This window comes from Cupressus sempervirens, chromosome 1, assembly GCF_028749045.1.
Source record: "Cupressus sempervirens isolate cs-2001-9-10 chromosome 1, ASM2874904v1, whole genome shotgun sequence".
Lineage (NCBI taxonomy): Eukaryota > Viridiplantae > Streptophyta > Pinopsida > Cupressales > Cupressaceae > Cupressus > Cupressus sempervirens.
In genome coordinates, this window is record NC_143118.1 from 811,218,316 (window position 1) to 811,245,222 (window position 26,907).

The 26,907-nt window shown below is 34.0% G+C and overlaps 1 protein-coding gene across 3 annotated transcripts in view; it reads left to right on the top strand.

Moving 5' to 3' along the window:
• The window catches only part of ARP8 (actin-related protein 8), a 251,172-nt gene that overhangs the window by 25,755 nt on the left and 198,510 nt on the right, over positions 1–26,907 (top strand). For 2 of the 3 annotated variants that reach the window (XM_089790365.1, XM_089790357.1), the window contains exons 2-3: positions 12,267–12,355; positions 23,929–23,999. In XM_089790365.1, coding sequence (XP_089646491.1) covers positions 12,267–12,355; positions 23,929–23,999 — 160 coding nt within the window. The remainder of the gene's footprint in view (positions 1–12,266; positions 12,356–23,928; positions 24,000–26,907) is intronic. The other variant, XM_089790359.1, reaches the window with a different exon arrangement.

Sequence of the window (26,907 nt, forward strand, 5' to 3'; positions counted from 1 at the left end):
TCTAATATTGCAAACCAAAAATTACAAACCCCAAATGACTTACTATAAATAGTAAGTATCAGAAACTCTTGCTATTTCAACTCCGATTTGCCTAAAAGTGAAGATACCTATGTCGAAACTCATTTATTCCTGGCAAGACGAGGTTAACCCATGAGATAATGATGCAAAAGGCTAATGATGCATCCGAGGTTAATAGCTAGAAAAGGGGACATTACAAGTGATAAGTGCAGTAAAGGTGGAGACACCACATAAAGTGGAATGTGATAACATGCTTACACCACCTAAAGTGGAGATGTTCCTAAAAGCTCCTATATTAATATGTATGTCTATTTCATAGGAGAATTACTTTTTAGGTACAAAACACACGAACACCCCCTCTTAAGTGCAACTTAGGGAGAATGTATGCACACAATGCAACACAGGTCTTGACTATTAGGCCATGTTAGAGGCACCCATGTACAAGTACAATGCATTTTATCACAAAGGGAAGGAGAAAACCGAGTGGAAAAAATCTCCTCCCTAAAAGAGACATAAAAATACAAAATAGTCTCAATGAAGAATGCAAAGAACAAAACACCAGGCGAGGAAAAAGTTAACCCCCCCCCAAGAGAGGAGAGATCATGTGCCCCCCTACAATGTAGAATGTACACAAATGGTAGATGCTCCCAACCGGATGTAGAAGATGTTGAAGATTGTAACTACGATAGAGATCTTTCTCTATGATTTTTCTATTGTGTCAATAGTTGGAGAAGATATTTATGATAATATTTGAGAATATTATATAAAGAGACTAGTGTCATACGAATAATCATGCATTTGGAATTATAAAGAGTCTTTCTTCTGGAAATTGAAGAGACCTTCAGCTGTGATATGAAGGTCTCAATTCTATATATATGTGATTGTTTTGTGTGTTTATATATTGTATCAAGTGGAAAGCATTGTACTTGAACATTTATTATCAATAAAAGATATTTTTCTAGTGTGGTTGGGTTTTTCCCTTCAAGTTGAAGGGTTTTTCCAATATAAGTTCTTGTGTCTTATCTTTATTTTTAGGCAAAACATCAACATGGTATCAGAGCAGGTTAGATAACTACATATAATGGAGTTTTTTATTGTTTTAGTTTTTCTATTGCAAAATGCTTTGAGTATCTTTGTAAACTATATATAATTGTTGTATAGTATAGCCGTGATAGAGACTTAAGTTCAATAATGCTTGTCTACATTTAATACTTCTTAGAATTCATTGTGTGCTTCTTGTTGTCTTTAACTATTCTGTAGAGAAACGTCATGTTGTGTATTCATGTGATGGATGTGCTCAATTTATTGATTTGGACTCCTACTCATGTTGCTTCTAATTCTTGGGTGATAATTTTGTTTATATTATGGCATATGTGAAGGCATCAATTTATATTGTGGATTGCAGTGTGAAGCATCATTTCATTAATATTGTTGTGTATCATTAAGAATATCTATCGATTCATTGTAGCATATGAACTTTTCTTACATTGTGCGTATACATCCGCAGTGATATTCATCACATTCAACAGACTACTAATGGTTCAGGTTCACTGTTTGGTAGTTGGACAATATGCAAGTGTATTTATTACATGTGTCAATGATTCCATTTGGCTATTGAAGATGTTAGTTTCAATATGGCATCACTTCATTTTTTGTCTACACGATGTTTTGTTTTTCTGATCATATGTTTTTTAATTCTTTGGATTATTGGTGTTGTGTGATACGGGTGACAATTTTATCATTTAATAAGCATTGATTGTATTCTAAGGTTGTATGACGATGTCATTGAAAAGAAAATGTTATCATGTTCTTATCGTGTAAAGCACATAAATGTTAAGCAGAATGGGTTCAGGTAACAAAGGTGATGGTCATTGTAATAGAAACAAGGGCTTCTTTGGCGAAGGGTTTCCAAACCCATTTGAAGGATTTGGCATCTTTGGCGAAAGAGGACGTAGTCTTATTGAGGATTTCTTTGGTCACAATTCATTTGATGATCTCTTTTGCTAGTGACCATTTGGCAGGCAATTTGTTTAATTCTGTCAATTTGCTAGGGAGACACTAGCGGAATAAACATGGGTATGGGTATGCTGGATAGTGCTCCATTCCAATGATCACCAACTAAGTTTCTTGTTGATCAAAGGCCCTTCAATCTGCCGCACTTGAGTACAAATGTTATACTGTTTTGGCAAAGAAGACAAGTATCGATAATAGAGAGATGATTTTGGTATTTTCTGTGTGATATTCTTTAGGTGATCACTTTTGTTTTTGCATTCAAATATATTTGTGGACAATATTTGATTATTTCAGATTGTCTGATATTGTTTAGAACATATATCACATATCTTTCGAAGTTAGTATTGTGCAAGTGATTCATGTCCAATTTGTAAAGTTTATATATTTTGAGTATTTGTCAGTGCATATTGAAGCAACCCATAAGTTCTGGGTTAACTCTAATATTTTTGTGTCAACAATTTTTTTGAGATCTCATGGCTTATCTTGGCTATGTCTAGCTATTTTTCGAATTTAATCTACGTTTGAGGGGGTGTTAATTAATTGAGATTAAGTTAACCTTGTACGAAAGCAATTTGATTAGATTGCCATATGGATTTCTTTCATCGTCCAATTGGTAGCAGATATTGATAGTGTTGAGTCTACCATATTGCCATGTTTTGGAAGATTATCTACTACTGTAATGAAGTCTGCCTCTTGCTTGAGTTGTTGAGAGCTCTAAGAAAACTAGACAACACACCCATAGAGTTGGGGAGATGTCACACACATTCAAAGGTTGCCTAGAGTCATTCGAAAAAGGTTACCAAATAGATGGTTCTAGAAATATTCTTGCATATAGTCGCTAGGAGGATTCAATAATTTCCTGAGAGGCAGATGTATGTGATAATGATCTCTTGACAATGTTTTCTTGTAGAGCCAAGTTCTTGTGAATCCAGACTACAAAGTGATAAGTATTCTATGATTATATTTTGAATATTGGTTATGATTTTTTTATAGCATTGTGAATAGTGTTTGCTTTTAGCATTGATCTCTATATATATCTTCATGATCAATTGAGTTTGTTAGTTATTATTAATCACTCATGTTTGTAGGGCAAGAAATATTGAGATGATGAGAGGTTATTTGCAAACTATAGAAATGAACATAGAGTTGCTGCTTGTAGTCATGGGACTGTATTGATGATACATATCTTCATTGAAAGAGGAAGATCATGTACAAGCCATTAGGGTACTTGGAGTTTTAAGGTGGCCGAAAGGTAATTATGGAACCCAAGCATTCTTGTTGAATTTTGCGGTTATATCATTACTAAAGAAAGTATACAGTGCATTTTTTGGTCAGGGTTGGGTGATGGTCGCCAAATCTGACCAGAACTACAAAAACAATACAATCTCCACTGATAACAAGGGTTGGAAGTATATAATCAATTTGAAGAATCAACTAGTTAGTGTTGAAGCAACTTCCTTGATTTTGTTAGATTTGGATTATGGAATAGAATGCATGATAGAAGTGAATGATAAAGGAATTTGGTAAGTATAATCATGTTCAAAGGATCAAACACATTCTTTTTGTCACCCACTTCATTCGTGAGTAGGGGATTATGAAATACTCATGTCAAATTGTATTCTTATTTGAGGCATAAAGATCAATGCATATGAACAAAGATCATGCAATGATAATATGAACTCGAAAAATAGATAGTTTATGTGACATAGTAAAAGATTCACAGTATTTGACATTGTCAACTGCAGTATACATCCATATGATATGCTCCTTCGATTGCTATTGTATTGTTTGCATTCTCATTCAACTTTATTTTTTCCTTCCAACACAACCACATTGTCTCATTTTTGAGCACTATTGTGTGGTCCTCACTTACCAATGCATGTCTCCCTTCCAACATTGTCATACACCTGCATTACCTCAAGTTTGTACAATCTTCATTAAATATGTTGTACCACTCCCTCTTGTACTATTCCCTCTGCTTGCATATTTTGTACTTTTGCCAGATGTAAGATCATAGTTTGTTTTTAAGTACATATTTTGTTGATTATATTTTCCATTGCATGATCTTTCTTTAATTCCAGCATATGACCCAATTGTGTCTCCTCTATATGACTTGATCACCTAGTCTTCAATGTCAACATTTGTACACCTTAAATTTGTTACTATTTGGAGCTTCAAACACCTTATGACCCCTACTCGCTTCTATGCTCTATGACTCAATTTCATCCTTTGCCATATTGCCTTTAATAAATGCTTGTTGTATGACTTCAAGTGTGAATTTTGTCATGTTATATTGTACGGTCTTTGCTCAGATTTGCTCTATTGTATGCTGCACTCTCATAAAAGGTTTTCCTTTGCATGGACTTCACAAACATTAATTATTGTATCACTTGAACTGAATTTCTCTTTCGTATGGTTTGTATCTCCATCATCTGCTAAAAAACCCATTGAAATGTTGTTCCTCCTTAGAAAAAAATCACAATTATTCTTAGACTTTGATTAAGGACATTGTAGATGGTTTTTCCTCCAATTTTGCCTTAAGTAAAAATAGGGAATCACTCATACAAATTGGTGAATTGGATGAAAGTGCATCCTTGGACTATGGGGTACTAAACACCATTTTCATGATCAAAATGCTTTTGAAGTGCTCGTAGTACTATTTGGTCTCATTGATGTATTGGGTGTAGTACTATTAATTATCAATGTGCAATCTAATGATGTCCCTTGTTTGGTTATAAGCATTTTTTATATAGTGGCATATGTTGGTTAAACATTCCAAAAAAACTCTTTTTTTTTGTCTTTATGAGCATTAATATTTGTTTTCTTCAACATCATGAAAATGACATGTGCCAATATGCCTTGTGTGATTTTGGAGGTGATCGCTTTGGCTTTGTGGTGGGGGCTCCACTCCTTGACCTTCTCTCATATTGCAATGGGGAATGTGAAAGGGATGTTTCTCCTTGACTGCAATTTGGGTGCTAACCTTGAATTCACACCAAATTCATTTGATTTGCCTATTTATCTTCATGTACGAGGTTGCGAATTATGCTTCCAACTTTGCCCTCAAGTCTTTATCTACAATATTGTCATTAGTTTGTAAATCCTTCCTTGATGTTTGCTTGTTGTTTTGATGTAGTCAAGGGAAGAGAACTCCCCTATAGAGATGTCTAAAATTGCAGCTTAGAGATTACACGACAGTAATGACAAAACAACACAAGAACACCAACAAATGGAGAGCTTTCAACTATCATCAAGTTCCTGCAAGAGCAGATTAAAGATTTTCAATCAGGCATCCCTCATTACTAAGGACATAAGCCTTATTCCCAATCTTCACTATTAGATCTTGTTGGCTAGTTTCTTATTCCCAACTCCTACTGAGATAACTTCAACAAGAACTGCTACTCTACATATATACAAGATCGCTAGCCACAAGTTGGCTTATCAGATCAACAATCTTGAAGATAAAGAAAACATATTACATCAAATAGGTCAGGACCAAAATCCATAAGATCATAGATTAATGTGCGAACATACATCACCATGATGTGCAAACATACATGGAGGTGGGCCACGTGTTTAAGAACATAGATTAATGTGCCATTAGGCTTCACAAATTGTAAATCTCCATTGCAAGCCGAAACTCAGCGTCTTGGTTTTTAGAATAGGAAATAAAATATAGGAATAAACAAATTCATAAGATATCTTTATCCAGAAACATCAGATCGAGCTATGAAGCTAGACATAGGATCACCATGATGTCTAGAACATGTCACAAGGATCACATAAGATAACCAGCCAATTGGAAGGATCAATACATAGAACGTAGGGAACTGCCCAATAGGAATAGAATACAAATAAACTGAAAGGAAATATTTTTGTGCGATGCAAGATTCCCAATTACCCAAGGATGCTCTTACATTAGACACCCCAGGTGAATAAGATGTTCTATAAGAGGAACTTATGAACATCTAATAGGATTCAAGACATAAATCCCATGCTCATTCTTGATCCACTTGTCCTCTTCATCTGCAAGGTACATCCTTTGGTAATGGCTTGGTTGATTATTTAATTACACCAGCTCAACAATATACCTCCCATCACCATGCACAAATTCTGCTACTGCTTCCACAATCTCTCCTTTGATTCTCCATTGGACAACAATTGCTTTTGCCTTTGTTACTTCTATTGTCAATAGTCAACGTTTGCTTCCTTTTTTGTTGCTTGACTCCACATTTTTTAGCACTCAATAACTTCTTTGCCTCTAATCTGTTCACGAGATCTTGCCGCTCACGTGATACCACTTCGATAACTTGTTGGTGCAACATCCTCCAATTGTCCTTAACCTTCAACTCTACCGGTTTAACTCCATCTATCAATTCCCTCATCTATTATACCACCTCAAAATCCTTCTCAGTTATTTGTTGGAAATCCATCACCTTCTGATCTAACATAGTCTGTTCCTCCAAGGCATAAGTCTCCATTACACTCAAGTTCCTAGTGCTACTTCCTTCCTCCTTCAAAGGAATTAATGTGAACTTTATGCCATTCTTCATAATAGAAACAACATTCCTTCAACAATCATGAACAACTCCAACATCATATTGCCAAGGTCTTCCTTACAAGACATGGCAAGTACTCATGTTAACCACACCACATGATACTTCATCCTAGTATGGTCCAATGTAAAACTTAACCCAACATTGCTCTCTCACTTCCACTATGTAATTATCTTGAAACCAACTTATCCCATAAGGACAAGGATGTTTGAGTCTCACCAGTCTAAGTTTCTGTACCAAATTATCAATATTGCCACCATCCATAATCACCTTACAACATTTGCCTTGTGCTTTGCAGATAGTTCGAAATAGTTGCCTTCTCTACGCAATCTTTGGCTCCTTTTTATTCTTACCTTTGTTAGAACCCTCTGAACATAGTAAGCCCTACAACCAACATTCCCTCATTTGAAACAAGTACATTTGAACTCTCTGTTCTTACTGCCTCTTTTGAGAATCTTTTGATCAGGTTCATCTAAGTTTGTCTTTTCCCTTATTAGCAATTGATTTATCCCTTGCCCTAGGGTTACATTGTTGCATTGTCTCCTTTTCAACTTTTCTTCTTCCTTTATAATACTACTGATAAGCATCCTCAATTGAACTATCCTTAACACACTCAACTCGTCGTGAATGTTAAGTCTTAAACCATTAACAAACCTAGCCACTTTCTCCTTAGATGATTCTTGGTGTTCATAACCGATTGTCATCTTGTAGAATTCTTCGATATATACTCTTTAATTGTCAAATCTTTTTGTTTAAGATTTTGCAACCTCTTTAACAATTCCAATTCATAATTTTCTAGTATGAACTTGGCCTTTAGTCTAGAAACCATAACTTTCCACCTAGTAGGTTCATCATTATCTCCTCTGACCTTTTGTAACTTTTTCCACAATAAAGCAACATGACCCTTCAACCTAGTCTGTGCTAACCCAACTCTCTGTGGATCCTTAACATCTTCAAGCTCAAAGTAATCTTCTAGTTCATTAATCAAGTGTTTGCTAGAAATCACCTACTTGTCTTTCAACTGATTCATTGACTTTTCCTTGGTTCCCTTGTGCAATCCTTTGCAATTGCAAGTCAGAGCTTCTTTTCTACCTCCCTAGTACTCGGATCTCAGGATTCATAATCTCGGGAACTCGATTTGATCAATTCCTATTTGCTGAACTCTGTTTATCTATTTGTCCTATACGACCAACAACAAATCTTAATCTCAACCCCTTGCACCAACATCTTTTTAATTTAGGTCAGATCCTTGGTTCTGCCACCCCACACAACAAATTTACAACTTTGCAAGATTAGGAACTCGGATCTCCAATGCAAGTCCGCAACTAGCTCTGATACCATTTGACCTAATAAAGGGAAGAGAAATCCCCTATAGAGATGTCTAACTTTGTAGCTTAGAGATTACAGAACATAAATGACAAAACAACTCAATAAAGAACTACAACAAATGAAGAACGATAGCTTTCAATTATCATCAAATCAACCTACAAGAGCAGATTATAGATTTCAATCAAACATGTCTCATTATTGAGGACATAAGTCATATTCCTAATCTTCACTATTTGATCTTCTTGGCTACTCTTCTATTCTTGACTCCTACTGAGATGCATTGAACAAGAACTACTACTCTACATATATACAAGATCGCCAACCACAAATCAACTTATCTAGTCAACAATCCACAATATAAAGAAAACGTTTTACATCAAATATGTCCGGACCCAATCCATAAGAACACTCCAAAGTAGATAAACCATGACTTGTGAACATACATGGAGGTCAGCCACATGTTTAAGAACACAGACCAATTCACCATTAAGCTTCGCAAAGCGTGAATCTCCATCGCAAGCCAAAATTTGCCAACCTAGCCATTAGAACATAAAACGAACTATAGGACATGACCAATCATAAGATATCTTTATCCAGAAACATCAGATTGAGTTGCAAAGCTAGACATCATGACATCCATGATGTCTAGAACACACCATAAGGATCACATAAGATAATGAGAAAATTGAAATGATCGCTACGTAGAACATAGGAAACTACCCAATTGGAATAGAAAACAGATAAATTGAAAGGAAATATTTTTGGGTGATGCAAGATTGCCAACTACCCAAGGTTGCTCCGACATCATGTTTACTTGTTTTTCTTTATGACTGTTATGTTTAGATAATATGGCTTATCTGACTATGTATTAATTGTTTGTCAACTTTGGATAGTTTTAAGAATGTGTTAGTAGTTGTGTTCGTCTTGCCAAGTGTCAGAACCTTTGTATAAATTTGGTATTGTCAAGGAAAGTAGTAAGATATAGTTAGTTAGACTTTGATCATTGGCTGCCCATTTTTGGCCTACTTTTGTAATAACTTTATGTGCAAATAAGATATACTTCCACTACTCTATTTGGAATGCATTATTAATTATTTTCACTATTTCATCTCATCCAATAGGAGAGTATGTAATGTTCCCAACCCTTGCAAACCAAGTTGGACGCCAAAGTGTGAGACCAATCAACTTGATAATTGCAACTTTGAGCCATAAGAAAGAGAATGGCAGGTTTTCTCATACAATGTAATGCTGTTTGGAATGGACCATATGGTATGTAGGGTGGAGGATGATTGTGCGTACGGTGTGACAAGGTTACCAAACGGTAAGGTAGTTGACTATATACTGGCCATATGGTGATGGTTTGTATAGTGGATACATGAGTAACGTACGGTGATGGTTCGAATCAATGGTTCGTATGGTGAAGACAAGGGTAGTGTGTTGTTGGCTGGAGAGGATGGGTGTATAGAGGGTAGATGTCGTGGGGTGATAGGAGAGAAGGTGACCACATGGTGTAGGAGTTTGCATAGATGGCATACGGTAGGAAGTAGAGGGTGTACGGCGAGATGGGTGTGCAGGCGAAGTATGGATATGTATTGCTGAGAGTGAAATATCTTTGTGATGCCAACCATAGTGAAGATGATAAAGCACAAACAAATTTGCCAAACAATAAACATCAATTATGGATATATGCAATTATTGATGAAGAGTAACTGTATTTGCAAACAAAGGTAGTGCTTCGATTTGCCAGATCTGAGCAAGGAATACAAAGAACGGAATAGGGTGAGGGTTGAATCCCACCGAAATTGAAGTAGCCAAATAGGGGAGATCTTTCACTTCTGAAATGGCCAACAATATGAATTTCAAGAGGAATTCACAATATAAAGAAATAATCCAAATCACATACTAACAACTTCCTATATGGTACACATAAATACCCCTTTTGAGAAAACTCCGAAGGGTTTGCAAAGAATGCCAACACTGCAAACACCTATGGATAACTAATAGAAATTGGCCCCTTTTATTAATTAAATCAATTAATTTAATAAGTCCTTGTGATATTATTATTTTTTAGGACCATTTGATTAATCAACCCAATTAAAATTTGGGGACATTACAAATCCTTGGCGGCCAAACATTGTTGGCCCTCAAGCAATCCATCATCTGCAACTCCAAGATCCCAAACCAAGCACAGATTGTCGTATGTACTAAAGTCTTGATGCCACATTATGATCACGTACACGCACTTGGAGGTAGGCGAAAAAAGTAAATATCCATCAAGCTTTTGTTGCACCACTCTAATATAAACATGGTCATCCTCGGAGTCATTAGGATCCCATTGGGATACCTTGATGATCAGATCCAAAGCCTTCATATCATCATAAATTTCTTTTGGAATCTCATCGCTCAGGTACAACTTGTAATTTCCATGCAAATGACCCTCGTACAAAGAGGTGACAATCATGTATGTATCGATCCCAGCTAAAGGGTAAACTCTATGTTCAACCAACTGTAAACATTGCTCATGCAACTAGTCCATATCACCAGGAAGTTGAACAAGTATCGGTAGAGCCTACTTATTTAGAGGGTTGCTGGTAGAACTTTTATATCCATCAGGTTGATCCTTGGGCGTTGGTTCAATGCCCTTTGTGCAAGTATCTTCTTCCTAGAATCCTTTCCTTCTTCTTGGACTTGGGTATCGAATAGATTTTGTCTTTTTAGTAGATGATGTCATAGACTAATATTGTATCGATCACCCTGAATGTCACCATCCACTAGTTTGCATGCAAAAGTGTTCTTGGAGTATTTGACCAATAGACATGTCTTGCAATCAACATAAATCTGAGATAGAGACCATATGGCATCGTTTGGTGCCACAGGGTGATCCAAGTCCAAACTCTCAATTCTCCCAATAGGTTGGCAAAATCACCAGCTTTGATACCATTGTAATGTTCTTGACCCCTGCACACCCAGTTGGATGCCAAAGTGTGAGACCAGTCAACTTGACAAGAATGGCGGGTTTTGTTGTACAATGTAATGCTATGTGGAATGGACTATATGATATGTAGGGTGGAGGATGATTGTGTGTATAGTGCAACAAGATTACCATATGATAAGGAACCCAACTATATACTGGTCGTATAGTGGAGACAAGAGTAATGTATGGTTATGGTCCTTACGGTATGATGATTGGAATCAATGGTTCGTACGGTGAAGATGGGGTTAGCGTACTATTGGCTAGAGAGGATGGGTATACGGAGGGTAGATGTTGTGGGGTGGTAGGAGAGGTGACCACATGGTGTAGGAGTTTGCACATATGGTGTACGATAGGGGGTAGAGGGTGTACAATGAGATGGGTGTGCAGGCAGAGTACAAATATTTGTTGCTGAGAATGGAATATCTTCGGTGATAGAGCACAAACAAATTTGCCAAACAATAAACACCAATTATGGATATATGCAATTATTGATGAAGAGTTATTGTATTTGCAAACAAAGATAGTGCTCCGATTTGCCAGATTTGAGCAAGGAATCTAGAGAATGGAATAGGGTGAGGGTTGAAGTCCACCAAAACTGAAGTAGCCAAATAGGAAAGATCGTTCACTTCCGAAATGGAAAATAATACAAAACTCCAACAGGAATTCACATTACAAAGAAATAATCCAAATCACATACTAAGAACTTCCTACATGCCACACATAAATACCCCTTTGGTGAAAACTCCTAAGGTTTTACAAAGATTGCTGACACGGCAAACACATATGGATGATTAATAAAAATTAGGCTCCTTTATTAATTAAACAAGTTCTTGTGATATTATTTAATTTTTTAGAACCATTTAATTAATTAACCTAATTAAAATATTTTATTAAAAATTGTGGACATTATAGAATAAACACTGTGATCCAATAAACATTAGAGCTTGTGAAGTTCTAAAAATTATTTTACCGAGACCCTTTAGTTGTTTTCAAGTTTAATATTTTATAATTGATTTTATGACAAATGTGCATCTCTATATATATGTGTTATTTTCAGTAATTTAGTTGTTTGGATATTGTATGCATAATGTGACATGATAAACATTTATACTTTGAAACAATTTTCTTTCAGATTTCTTAGATTTTCTATGCACAAAATAAATTAACACAGCTAACTTGACAGCATTTCAGTGTTAAGTGAAAGATAAATTTTGAAAAGGATTATGCAGGTTCACATGTCTTTTATTGTTTGCCATCTTTTTGGTCACTTTGTGCATAATATATCCCGAGAGTGAAGTATATTAAATCAGCAAAACTGACGATATTTCTTTACCTTTTATTAAATTCTGATGAAATGAAGTGCTTGCACTGGCCAGGTCTGTCATTCCTAGTGAACTTACTCACTTGCCATTCCGTGATATATATAGCCAGCGGGCACATTTGCAGCGCTCAGTCATTATAGATGGTGAGAATCTAGAGTCCTACTAGCCTTTCTACTTTGTTTTTTTCTAGTAAGACATACGTGTTACCTTTGAATTTGTAGTTATCCTAAATGGAAATTGATGAGCTGATTTTAAAAATGCCTTTGACTAGTGAAAATCTAAATCAGTCAGAGAGATTTGAGTGTGTTATGCTTAAAATTTGTAACCCACTGGACAATGTTCTATCCAGATTTGATTGGCTTTCATATTTGCGAAACTCAAATATATGGAACAATGCATTATAGGTGGAAGTGATTAATTAGAAAAAATGTAGAGGTAGAGAACAATACTTGAATGAAGTAACTCATGGCTTTATTAATTTGAGACTTATTTACAGCTTTACCTGAGAATAGTTTGAGCCATTACTCTCTAATTATTGCAGATACCAAAGTAGTCTGAGAGTAGTGTTGAAGTTGTCATTACCAGTCTGCTTTCTACTATTTCTGATTTATATTCGGAGGTAATGACTATTGGCCATCCCCTATGCTGTCTTATTTTGGTCTTTGTTATGTGCAACTATAGATGTAGGTGCAAAGGCAGAATGGGATAAGTCATTGATATGTAGAATTCAAATGGTCATTGTAAACGAAAGGTTTACTCATCATGGGAGTCTTTTAACCTATGTGGGAAGTGTCTCGCAGCCCCTGCAATAAGTGAGAGAATCTATGGTGTAATGGAACTCATTGAAACACAATGTTTTAACTTTTGGCTTCCAAAAACCTTATGATTTTTTATAAGTTCCATTAATTGTTTTTAGTTTTGTGTTTTCTGGGCCCTTCCAAGCAGCTTCCAGGAAATTTGAGATACAATGTGAAGGGAAGCATTTTAGAGATAATCTACGCTTTGGAATGTTTAACGACACCTCTTGGTCCAAGTTCTTTATTATTTTATAAATAATGCTTTTGCTATTATGATGGTAACTTGACAATGTGTGTTATGGAAGAGCTGGGTTTTGTACAAACAGATTTGAGTTGAAATGTTTTGACAGTGATAAGGAAACTTGCCAAATCACTGACTGTATAATGTTGCCAGTACACTACAGTCTGAATAAAACTCTCTGATCATACATGAGAACAGTAACATCAGTGATTCACAGCGATTCATATCTTCAGCACTAAAGGACCAACATAGTTTAACATTTGGACAGCAATACAAGAATTGCACTAGGAGATTATAATGCAAGGAATCCATTGATTAAAATAAAATCTGACCAGGGTTAAGTATAAAGTCAAGCAACATCATATTTAAGTAGCACGAAGTCAAAGATGGTAAAAACCATCATAAGTTGAAGCCAATAGGCGACGAGTTTGCAGAGAAATTAAGATGATTGGTTGAATATGTGCTGAACATCATTACCGAACCTGCAAGGGGAATAAGTAAAGGACGGGAAGCAATAAACTGATAAGAACAGCCAGGAAAACTTGCAATGGATTTATAATGATGGTGATAGGGTTTTTGGACGTTCAGCAGGACTGAGAATTAATGAGAAGATGGGAATAGTAATGAACATCATTACAGTTGCCTGCGTAGAAGCTATGTAGTCTCAGAAAGTACATTTCGTCTTAGCCGGAGATGATAAATTTAAATCATAAACACGCTCAAGTTTATTCTTACACGGGTTGTGGCAACGAAGGCATGAGATTAGATTTTCTACAGATTGTCAAAGAGCAAATTTTGCAGCACACTAGAGGCATCAAAAACTGCGATTCAATTCAGTGATTCATTCTCGAAATGCAGCGTATATTCCCTGGCAAGTAAGGCACCCAAAACAAAGTGTTTCATCAATGTAGGAGATGCGATTTAAGTTGTGGATGATTACCATGACAGACTACCTGTTCCATCCATAATAAGGACATATCGACGCCTCATTCCATTTTAAATCAATATTTTCCAGAATAATCATCGGTTGGCAAATGATTATGCATTTACAAATTCCGTAACAAATGTAACCAATTAATTACAAAGGGACATGTTTTACTGTAGAAGTTTAGCACCTCTCCTTTGATATATAAATAAGAGGTGTAAAAACAACAAAGGGGGATAATAAGCAATAGCAATAAAATCACTGAGATATATTCAGACCTTGCAAGGAGGACAGTGAATTTCAAAGCATGGCTTGTAACATGAACTGATATATATTATATTTTAACGATTAATAAAAGCCCTTTGTTTGTGTTCATTTGAGGCAAAGAAATAAAATACAATTTGGATTTGTCCTTTATGGTCAATAAGGTGATTATTGAATTATTTCCGACAATGCCTATGTACTTTTCATAGCATTCTTTGTTTGATAATCAGGGATAGTGTGAAATATATGTGTTTCTTCATCTGTGTCTAATCAGACTTTCCACCAAAGATGTTAGAATCCTTTTGGACTAACATCGAATTGCATATATGATTTATCTTCTGCAGTTAGAGCACAAGAGTAATTGATGACATTTTAATATATATTGTCTCATAAAGTTGTACATAATAATCTTCATTGTGGTGGACTCTATTGCCCGAATAAACAAGGCACTGATCTTTGGAGTTATTGAAGTATAATCATTGGATTTATAGTTGAAGTCAACGATTCCTTTCTATATCTCCTTGCAAGCATCAACTCAATTATTGATAAAATCTTATATAAACATTTAATCATTTCAAACATTCATTTAACTTTATTTTGATCAAGTTGAAAGATTTTTCCAACTTAAGAGCTCACAAGATTTAAATTCGCTATAGAAAAGCTTTGAACCAAATCATAAGGGTTTAAGGAAGGTTTACCCGCCTGGGTTTAGTGAAACCTAAAGAAAGTGCAGCGGAATTAAATTAGGAGGTTATTCCCGTTTGTTGACCAAAACTGATTGAGTAATCCTATTAGAGAATTGGAAAAGCTCTTGGATTTCCAATTTTTGGTTTTGGGAACCAACATATTGGCGACTCTGCTGGGGAGAGTTGCTCACAATATATGTTAAGTTACCTAAAATTTCAGATTTTGCAGATCAAAATCAGAATGCAGTTTTATCAATTTGTTGGGAAGCACACTCTGCTGGAATGGAGAACTCGAAAGATCAAAAAATCAATGCATTCCTTGAAAGAGGTGGTGACTCTATTCAATAAGATTTCAGTTGATAGCTTTGTTGAGGGAGAAGACTCAAAAGGAAATGGTAAATAGTTTTATTACAAATGTATCAATCATTTCAAAGAAAGCCTTTTATTCCAGATGGCATCGGGCCATTGGATCTCAGAAGATTTGATTGTTTACCTAACAAATTATTCCCGAAGCTCTTAAAACTTGTACCAAAGTTCCATGGAGAATGGGATGAATCAACGTTTCGACATTTGGATGTATTTTATATATTTATAGAAGATTATGAAACTTGTGCAAAAGATTAGGTGATGAAGCTATTTGTCAGGACATTAAAAAACAATGCAAGACAAGCATATGAATCAATACCTACACATAGTATCTCATAATGGAAAGAATTTGAACAAGGGTTCCTATATGAATTTCAGATGCAAGTAATGAAGATAACATGTATTACAAACAAGAGTACATGTATGAAGACCAATGCCGTAGCATGGATGAAGATCCTAACATGTCTCTACTTGATGCCTTTTTCAGTTTGGAGAGATTTGAAGGGGAGTCTTCTGTACATTTTTTCATGAGGGTGGTAAATACATATCAGAGGATACCTGCAAACCTTTTGCCTTCACGAAAAGAAGTCTAAGAAAGGTCAAAAAATTGGGGATCTTAGACAAGCTTAGCTTCGATATGTTGCTTAAGATTGTGGAGCAAGACTGCTGTGAATCAAATAATGTTGCAGAATTTTATTATAATGAAGTAGAATATAAATCTAATGATCTTTCTACAGAAGATAATGAATGTAAGATTGAAGATGCATATGAGTTAAGTGATGTTTTAGATTCAAATATTGAAGAAATGTTGGACCAAATTGAAGAAGAATCCACCCATAATGATACTCTATGACAACAGATATTAGTGAATGTAAAAATGAGTAAGAGGATTCTCTCAGCATAGCAGAAATTTTGGATTTGTTGGACATGGAATATCAAAAACATGATGAGAAAAACAGTCCAAATTGTTTCTCAAGCCACCACAGTAAACAGGTAAATGGATCAATGCATATTCAAGGGGTACTAGATGAAGGAGATGATGATTCCTATCAAATGGAAAATATGAAATAGAATTGCATATGGTATATGAAGAGGAGGAAATTTCAGGAGATAATGTTAATGAAGATTTCAGTCTTGTTGATCAAGGAAATGATGATTCTCAAAAGGATGAATTTAGTAAAGGTATACAATTTACTGATATCTTGTGTAATGGGACATTTGATGATCTAGAAAAAGCTCTTATGGAGATATGCGTGAATTCTCTATGTTCTTGCACCCATTGTTTGAAGACGAAGCAAAAGAAGATATTTTTGAGTTCTCTCTTGCACCCATTGTTTGAAGAGGAAGCAAAAGAAGATATTTTTGAGTTCTCTATGTGTTTGAAGAGGATTTTCCCATGCAATCAAGTCCATCAACATCATGATGAAGATAGCAGGCCTAATGATAGTTTTGAAGTTTATAAAATTTGTGATATACTCTTTAGTTCATCCTATGAGCAGGAGTTGAATCAAACATGTGAAGATGAGATTTAATTAGGTAGGCACAATGAGGAGAATGTATTGAAGAATAGTTATGAAAATTTTCCAAATGTCTATTTGATCAAATTCTTGATAAAAGAGAAGTAATATTTCCTAAACATGAGCTATCTTCAAAACTTTTTTGTGAGGAGAAACAATATTTGTAGTATGGAGATGGAGCAAATTGTGTGCAAGAAGACATTTGAGCAGAGAAAATTGATCTAGATGATGATCGAATGCATAGGGATCCTCCATTCATCAAAGACTATAGTGTACCTGATGACCTCTCTAATGCTAAACAAAAGTTAGATACCAAAGACCACATTGATGAAGAAATAAGTATTGTCTATAAAGATGATGCATCTAATACAACAAAGGATTAGAGGTTGGGGCTAAAAGATTATGAAATTTTTCTTTGCCAATACTCCTGTTGATATAGAAAGGGCAAATTCTGATCCTAAGCAAGTGATGAAGGGAAGCATACCATGATCAAAAGGAAGTAGTTATTGCATTATCAAAATCAAGTGTTCGATAGAGGAAAGGATCAAGGTTCACTTTTGGGGGGGCTAGGGCCACCCAATTTACTTTGCATCAAGTTAAGTATGGTTTGCTTCTCTAGAGATAGTTGGAATCGCATTATGCACGCTAGAGGGATATGTTCCCAACAAGAGCCACCTATGGAGCCCTAATTTTAGTGTCTCCATTTTTTATTTTTATGAGTGAAGCACAAAGTAGTGGATACATACACTTACCACATGAAATAAGGGAAGAAAAAGATTCAATTCTAGTTATTTACAGAAATGGCGGCTCACATCATTGAATAAAACATGACACTTATTCCTCAAAAATACGATCAAATTCCTATCACACGAAGAACAACAAAGACTAAAAATCCAAAGGAAATATAGATATCAGCATTTGATAAAGACATATAATAAAAGTTTACACAATGATTGCAAGGTAGAATTATATGCAAAGGTGCCATAGTTTTGGAGATTAAAAGAGAGTATGAAATCATTTTCAGAAGAAATCTTTTGACAGTGATAAGGAAACTTGCCAAATCACCGACTGTATAATGTTGTTAGTTCTCTACAGTTTGAATACAAACTCTCTAATCATACACGAGAATAGTAACGTCAGTGATTCACAATGATTCATATTTAAAGCACTAAAGGACCAACATGGTTTAACATTCGGGCAGCAATACAAGAATTGCACTAGGAGATTATAATGGAAGGAATCCATCAGCTAAAATAAATTCTGAACAGGGTTAAGTACAAAGTCGAGTGACATCATTTATAAGCAACACGAAGTCAAAGATTGTAAAAGCTACAATTAATGGAAGCCAATAGGCGATGAGTTTGCAAAGGAACTAAGACAATTGGTTGAACTAACACACCAATTCGAAGGCCATATTTCATAGTGGACGGGTTTATTGTTTGATACCTAGGTCTGTATGAAAGAGTTCAAGCTTGGCATCAGCATTAGTGGCACTTACCATCCATTATTTCAACTGCTTTTGGACTTAGATTTTGCCTCCACTTCATACATGCCCAGTGATTACATTTTAAAGTCCATGAGTTGATTCCAGGCCTGTGATTTTTATTACATAATGGGTCACGTCCCTATTGGTAGTCATACTAAGGCAGGTGACACATCTTAGTGGGCTGGTTGATAATCTGAATTGGAGGAGGCCACAGAAGGATCCAAACCAACGACTTACAGTTTGGAGTTTTGCATTTTGGTTCAAAGGGGGTGGCATTAGGTTCATTGACTGCCACAGCATCATCAGATAATTGGTGTATTAAAGAGTTGTAACCAAACGGGGTACTTACAGTAAGCTTAGTAACTTTATAACAAGAGAGAATTGAGCATTTGGTGTTTCACTTCAAAACATTGAGCTTCTGATTTTGAATGTTATGGTGAAATAAACTCACACCAAAAGTAACTTTTACTATTGAATGACATTCACCTAGTTTCTATCTTCTTTTCCTTTCTTGGAAAAACTACAGAATTAGAGCTAGATGACTCAAGAGATTGTCAATTTTATGGGGATCATTGCAAATGTATTAGCATTGCCTGTTCAGTTTGCGTTTTCCAAAGGCAAGGATCTCTTCCATTTATATAGAGAATAAAGCAAGAAGAGAAATGTCCATTTATGGGACATGTCTATTCATTATTATATAATTAACATAATGACAATTATAATTATAATTATGAATATATATACATATACATATACATATATTCATAATTAATATTTCTCATGTCATTATATTTTTATCATAATAATATTAAATATAAATATTTATATTAGAGAACATATATATGCATATTTTCCAATGGTTTTGTCATTTGACCAAAGCTATCAGAACATCAACACTCCCTCTTACCTATGGAGGAACACATGTTTAGATATTACCTCAATGTAACATCAAGTTGGCATGATTAAGAATGTCTTTGATCATGTGGATATCTTCTCATGATATCAAGAGTAATGACCTCTTGAATGCCAAGTCTCATGACATTCACCAAGTACTCTATGAGTAATGGCCTCCGGATCATCAAGATGCATAATATTCACCAATTACTTTGAGTAATGGCCTCTTGAACATCAAGTCACATGATATTCACCAAGTACTCTAAGTAATGGACTCCTGAACATCAAGTTGCATGACATTCACCAAGTAATCAAAAATGTTCATAAGGTATTGTGCTCACGTATCCTCAATGATACCCATAGGAACATCCATGGTTTGTTAAAGGAACTTAATCCACCATGCAAGATATAATCTATGGTGATCTATTTTAGACATCATAAAATGTCATCACAATAGAAGGCCATGGTGTGTTTAAAGAACTTGATCCATCATGCAAGTTATAATCCGTTATGATCTATTTCAGACATCATAAGTCTATCACAATAGAAGATTAAGTTTTTGAAAGATCATCGCCTTCCAATAACTATTACATGTACAAGTGGCAATCATTTCAAAGTTGTCACTTCCTCATGATGTCAGGGGTAGGGTCATCAAAATCATGCAGTCACACATGGATTTTTAAACTCCCCCCAAATATCAATCTTTTGAGTTTCCCATCCAAAGTCGCCTTTAAAGAAGTGTCAGACTCCCTTTGAATATGGTATAAATCTCCCTTTTCCTGCAATAACATCCTCGGAGAGAAAGGAAAAGATGAAGGCAAATAGCTCTTGAAGTACATATAGAAAAAATAAGAGAGAGACTGCGATGAATAGATAAATGTAATACTCAAGGAAATTACTTATCTACACATCATCTATGATGCAAATTTTATATTTCTTGGTTCATCCTCTTGATGCTGTTATCATTACTCCCTCTTGAAGTAATAATTTTGAACTTTATATATCTTTTATATTTAGCACACTTCCACTCATTTGTTCTCATGTTATATCTTTTTCAAATTCTCCTTCCTTGGTTGTGAATGGTGGGATATTAGTCTTAGTTCGGTTCTCCCTCATATAGGTGCCACGTGCATACATGTCACCTTTGTCCCATTTTCCTTCGTGAACGGTGATTGGATAGGTTTTAACATTTATATCCGCCTCCTTATGCAACGCCTTTTCCACCTTATTTGTTGCTACATTATAAATGCCAAAACACTCTACCACTTACCATGCACTTTGAATTTACCATCTTTTTTTATATATGTGTGACCAAATGTATTGGTGTCCGCTCCACATTATCTCATAGGTAATATTTTCCCTCAGTATCCGACCCCACACAACCATTGCTGACGTAAGGAGGTAAAGGCACAAACTTGTGTCACCCTTTTATAAAGGAAAAGGATAACAAAAGTATAATTGTTCAACTTCAATGACATAAAATTGGTATTGTTATTTAAAATTTGAAAATGAAGTAAACTAATGAAATGTGTCGAAATGGACGAAGTTTATGATTATAATTCTTAATGATTATTTGGAATCAGAATTGATTTATTTTCCTAATTTTTGAGGATATTTTTTAGTTTCTAAAACATGCTGAAAATTAGGGGTCTAGTTCCCATGACAAATTTATATGGAAATAAACATTTTTCTCTTTGATCTCATATATGTTATAGATTACATACATAGCTAGATCAATAAAAAATAAAAATTGGCTTTTGACCTATATTTTATCTTTTATAAAAATTCAGACTTCAACTCACCTGGAATCGATGGTTTTCATCTCCCACCACAATTTTCAAAACAAATCTATTCTATCCAAAATAAAATTTATGCATTCTGGAAGAAGACTCTCTCCTCTAGAATATTAAATGCCTTAAATTTTTTTTGATATGATTTACTATTTTTTTTCTTAAAATTAACATCTTCTTGAGTGTCAAAATATTTACTTGCGGTATTTTTTAATTACAATACTATAAACTCTATATGAGAATTTTCTTGACTTTGAGCTCTATAAGATGGTGTTTATGTGTTATTAAAAAAATATCATTAAAAGGAGTAAGAGTTATTGAAACATTAGTTTTTTAAAATAATTTTATTTCTTTAGTATTTGGAAACAAACTAGTATAAAACATGCATTTAATAGATATTTCCAATTGGAAAAGTGTGAGAACATATATAACTTAGCTATAATGAATTTATCTAGATCATATGTTTGAACAAAATTGATTTTTAGACAAAAATACTCAAACTAAGTCGTTCTAATAAGTCAGCATGAAAGGTGACATAGCTTTGTACTTTTACCCAGGATGTATGGTAGTGGATGCTGCTCTGTAGGCTAACCGCACGTTGTCCAAATACCTATGCAAGTTTTGGGTGGTACTTTACTAGTTCCTTTCTTTATCTTCCTTTGTCATGTATGGATCCACCGCGTGGAATTATGCCCACTTCTTACACGTTGACGTGGCTCTTGTTTATTCGTCCGCTTACTTTCCTTAAATCGATTAATAATAATCATTGTTTAACCATGCAACTTCCATAATCATGTTCTTAGGTATAGTAATTGTCTGATGTCGTTGGAAACGTTATTGCTTATTGCACATTGAATTAATTTAATAATCAAACCTTGCCAATCTGCATACTCAACTTCATAATTCAATTACTATTTGCTTGTAATGTCCCTAGTTCTCAATGTTTTTAGCACAAAATTCGATGGGATTGAGTATTTCAGAATCGTGGATGAATAAACCATTGCAATTTCAACCTTCTTTCATCGTCTCATTCTCGCTTGAGAATGTGGAATTAGGTCATGTTAGTGGGAGTATCATCTCAAGGATGGATTGTGTCTTGTCTTACAATAGTATTCATTTGTTCGATGCTTATTGGATAATATGACATACATATATAAGATATAAATGTATAAATTCAGAGATATCAGAATATTCCTTTTTGATTATTGGTTCCTTTGTTCATTGTCCACACACACACACACACACACACACATATTTTATATTCAATCTACGGGGGAAGGTCTTTGCTACATTTCCGTATGTGTCGCTCTTATTAAGAGTGTTAATATATTCCACTTGCTTCCCTGGTCTTCCAATCTATTCCCCGCCGTGTATTGAATTCGGTTTGAATATACTGAAAGCATTCTATGCTCATTGTCAAAGTATGCAAATTATCTTCATCCAAGTTGGTCTTTGTACGAAACAATTTTATTCATCTATTTCTCAAATGAACCTTTCTACCATTTGCAGTTTGGCTCTAATACCATGCCAATTAAATGAGGATCGCTGCAAATGCATTGGCACTGCCTGTTCAGTATGTGTTTTCCAAAGGCAGCGATCTCTTCCATTTATATGGAGAATAAAGCAAAAAGAGACATGTCCCTTCATAGGACATGTCTATTCATTATTATATAATTAACATAATGACAATTATAATTATAATTATGAATATATATACATATATTCATAGTTAATATTTCTCATGTCATTATATTTTTATCATAATAATATTAAATATAAATATCGCCAATTGACGATGTATTGTCGAGATTCCCTCGACTAAAGCTATCAAAACATCAAGATAAGGGTTAAAAATAATGTTCGGATTAAGTTAAAACTTTTTTTTTGGATTGCCAAAAGTTTTTTGATATCAGTGAAAAATCACATGATGTCTGCTGGTTGAGGTCAAACATGAATTTGAAAAAGAGGATAAGTGCAAGCTTTATGGAGTCTCTCTATATAAATATCTAGTAGGTCAAATCATTTGATTTTATGCTCATAGGCATAAAAATAAGGCAATGTCATTAATCAAAAATTTAAAATAATTGATTTTTTATTTTTAACCCTTTTGTTTGTAGAAGGTTAGAATTATTGATTAAATTAAAAAAATTGAAAATAAAAATATTTTAATATTTTAACTTTCAATTAATTAAATATTTTATTGAATAGTGAATCGTAATCCCTGCATTGCCATTTCCTAAAATTAAATGTCTCGAAATATAATAAACACCATGCTTTTTTGATAATAGGTATTCGAGCCTCTTTATTTTGGAGTGATTTGATGAATAATGAGCTACACTATCCATTCTTGGTTACTATGCTTGTGTATGGTAAGGATTAATTATATGCACAAATCGTTTAGCAAGTTTTATGGATTTTTTTTATTATCTCTCTACAATTCGTTAATCTTGTCAAAAAGAATGCAAGATTGGAGCTGTTATATGGCCTTTGTTATGGTTCTATGTATACAAGCTAGTGTGTTGGATGATGATAAATTTGCACATATAGATGTCAAAAAGTGAGTAAGCACTATTGCAATTATAGATTTTTAATTCAAAGTAATAAAATAGCATTTGGTAACACAAAAATCAAAATTTGACATTATTTGCTAATTTAGTGGAGATAATTTATACTTGGTTGCCTGTCAATGTTAAAATAGCATTTAGAATGTGTTAATCATTGTTTTTTGCAATTTATGTTTGACATTCAAGGGGGATCAGGCTATTGTAAATATGGATGGAGTAAGAATTCTGGACCATCAGGTAGATCAGCCACATTTCTGGTATGCTTTATTGCCTTTCAATTCATATCCTCTCAATTGTTCTCTAAAACTGATATCTGGATCTTGAAAGACTCACCCGGATGGGGTTTTTAATATGTTAATAAATTTGACTGTTAATACTTATTCAATTTTTATAATGCAAGCTAGGACAGGAATTAAATGAAGTAAAATTAAATACTTATAAAAAGTACAAAAATCCTTGGTAAAAATGCTTAATTAGCTGATAGGCTACTGTTGGGTTGAACTCCTGCCATAAAAGCATCAAGTCTCACCTGTCAGAAAAAAAGTCCGAAAAATCAAGGCGGCCAACAAACTTATGCCGGTCTACTGAGGTTTTTGTTTTTGAGCATTAGCATGTGAAATGAAGCATGTGGCCCTTCAAAATTCTATTAAAGTATGACTGTAAAATATATTGCTGAATTTGTAAATTCAATAAAAAAATGATATTAACATGGCCGTTTGCATGGAAAGGTGTCAGTAGGAGAAGATGCATCCTCCACGAGTTCATGGTCTTCCTTGAGGCCCAGTAACATTTTATAATGAAAGTTTTATAATTAGATGAGATCCTTTTAATTTAAGTTCAAGTTTTTAAAAGCTATAAAATTGAAAAGCTGGGAAACAATTCGTAAAAAAAATCAATCCAATCCGTTCGAAAAGTTAGGGAACACTTGGCTAAAGTGAACCAAATCTATTTGTTCTTTATGTTGAAGAAAATTTAAGATCATTGTTATACTATTGTATAAGATGATGATCCTTAACTGTTTAAAGATAATTAAATAGAGTTGTTTCTCTTCAAAGTTCAGAGCATTATAATTCAGTTGAATTCTTGATCTTTAATTATTTAATAACATCTAAGATTACATTGATCAGTTCTTAAATAGGGAAAAAAGACTTGGCTAAAGTGAACCAAATCTATTTGTTCTTTATGTTGAAGAAAATTTAAGATCATTGTTATACTATTGTATAAGATGATGATCCTTAACTGTTTAAAGATAATTAAATAGAGTTGTTTCTCTTCAAAGTTCAGAGCATTATAATTCAGTTGAATTCTTGATCTTTAATTATTTAATAACATCTAAGATTACATTGATCAGTTCTTAAATAGGGAAAAAAGATTATAATAATATATTTTTTAAAATATCATAGTTAATAATAATGCTGAATATTCAGCAGTTAAAAATAATAATAATAAACGGTAAATACTTCCCAAGTTTTTAGTCATGAGCTTTTTCCTTGATGTTATGGTAGGAGGTGAGAATGTGGATGAACCACAAGTACTCAGGTCCAGATCTATAAGGAAATATCAAAATTGGTATTGCTTTGACATATTCAGGGTGACGGGAAGAAAGAATGAATTCTTTTCCTTTTTTAATAGAGTAATAACAATTTCTTTTTGCATCAGTGATAGTTTCATGTTTTTAGTGATAATCTAGGTTTTAAGCCTGACCTGAACTGGAGGTGGTAACAAAGGGGAATCACCTTCCTAAATAGTCAAGAAATCCATACAAGACCTATAATCAAGTCTTAAGAATAACACAGTGCTCAACCCTTTTGAGTGTGTGAGTGAAGAATCATATCAAAGCCCCTGTTCGTTGTCCTCTTGTCCATTTTCCCATAACGGTATAACCACATGCCATCCATCTCCAGCCTTGCAGCCTCCTTCTACCAAAGCAGGGATTCACGACAGGATGACATTTCCTCATTATCCTGACAACAATGTTGACCAGCTGAATCTTTTACAACAATACCATAACTGTCGCTCATATTAGCATTCCCAATCCCTAGATCCTTCATACTTCTTGAGACCAAATTTGTACCATTTCCTACACCCAGAGTCAAAGATCCCCTTTGTTTAATCAGAGAGCTAACAGTGGAACTTCCATTGAAAATATCCCTTTTCATGACCTTTGAAGCCTCCAAAATCTTTTCCCTTTGCACCTCCTCTGCTTTCTACTAGGCCTGACCACATGTGAAATATCTGAGACTGTAACTTGATTGGTGGCTGCAACTACATCTTATGATGCATCCTTAGATTCTTCATCCTCCACTTTCTCCAACAAATAGAATTGGTAAAAATCTTTTTTCCACCAAGTTGCCTTCTTATAACCTCTTTTCTTTGAACAAGAAGTAGCCACATGCTTGGTTTGGAAACATCTTCTACATCTAAATGGGATGCCTTCATAATCCACAGGTTGAAGCCACTCACTTCCAGCAATATTCAAATATATATTTTAACTAAATAATGAGCCTACAATAATGATATTGTGCAAAAATCTATCTGTTTTTGGATAGCTAATTATAATTTTGTTGAGCATTATTAGTTTAAATTGATAATTGCATGTCTTCGAAATAAATATTTTATTTAATGTTCTACAAGATATACAAAATTTGATTTAACATTGTTATATCATCTTAATATTTGTCTTTTTAATAACTTTTTTAGCTCAAGACAAAATACTGAAAATTTTAAAAAATATTTACTTAAGCTAATAGTATTTAAGATTTAGATTTGACAATTTTGTGATCATATTTAGCTAATTTTATTTTAGAATATAATGAAAATATGTCAAAAAGATTTCCAATATATAATCTAAATTTTCATATAATTATTTTGAAGTAAAAACAAACTTTAAGTAAATAAATGTGATGAAACATAAATACTTAAAAAAAAAGAATTAATCAGTAACAAAATTAAAAAAAACTTATAATAGATCTAAAACCATAAGCAATATTAGAAATTTATTTGACAAACAAAATTAATCACCATTTTAAACATAAATTTATTATTAGATTAAGTTTAAAATTTAAATTAAAAGGAAATCACATGAAACAAGTAGATATTGTAATATTAGAATAATTTGGTGAAATAGATTCTGGAAAGAATAATTTTATTATTATTTTTTATTAA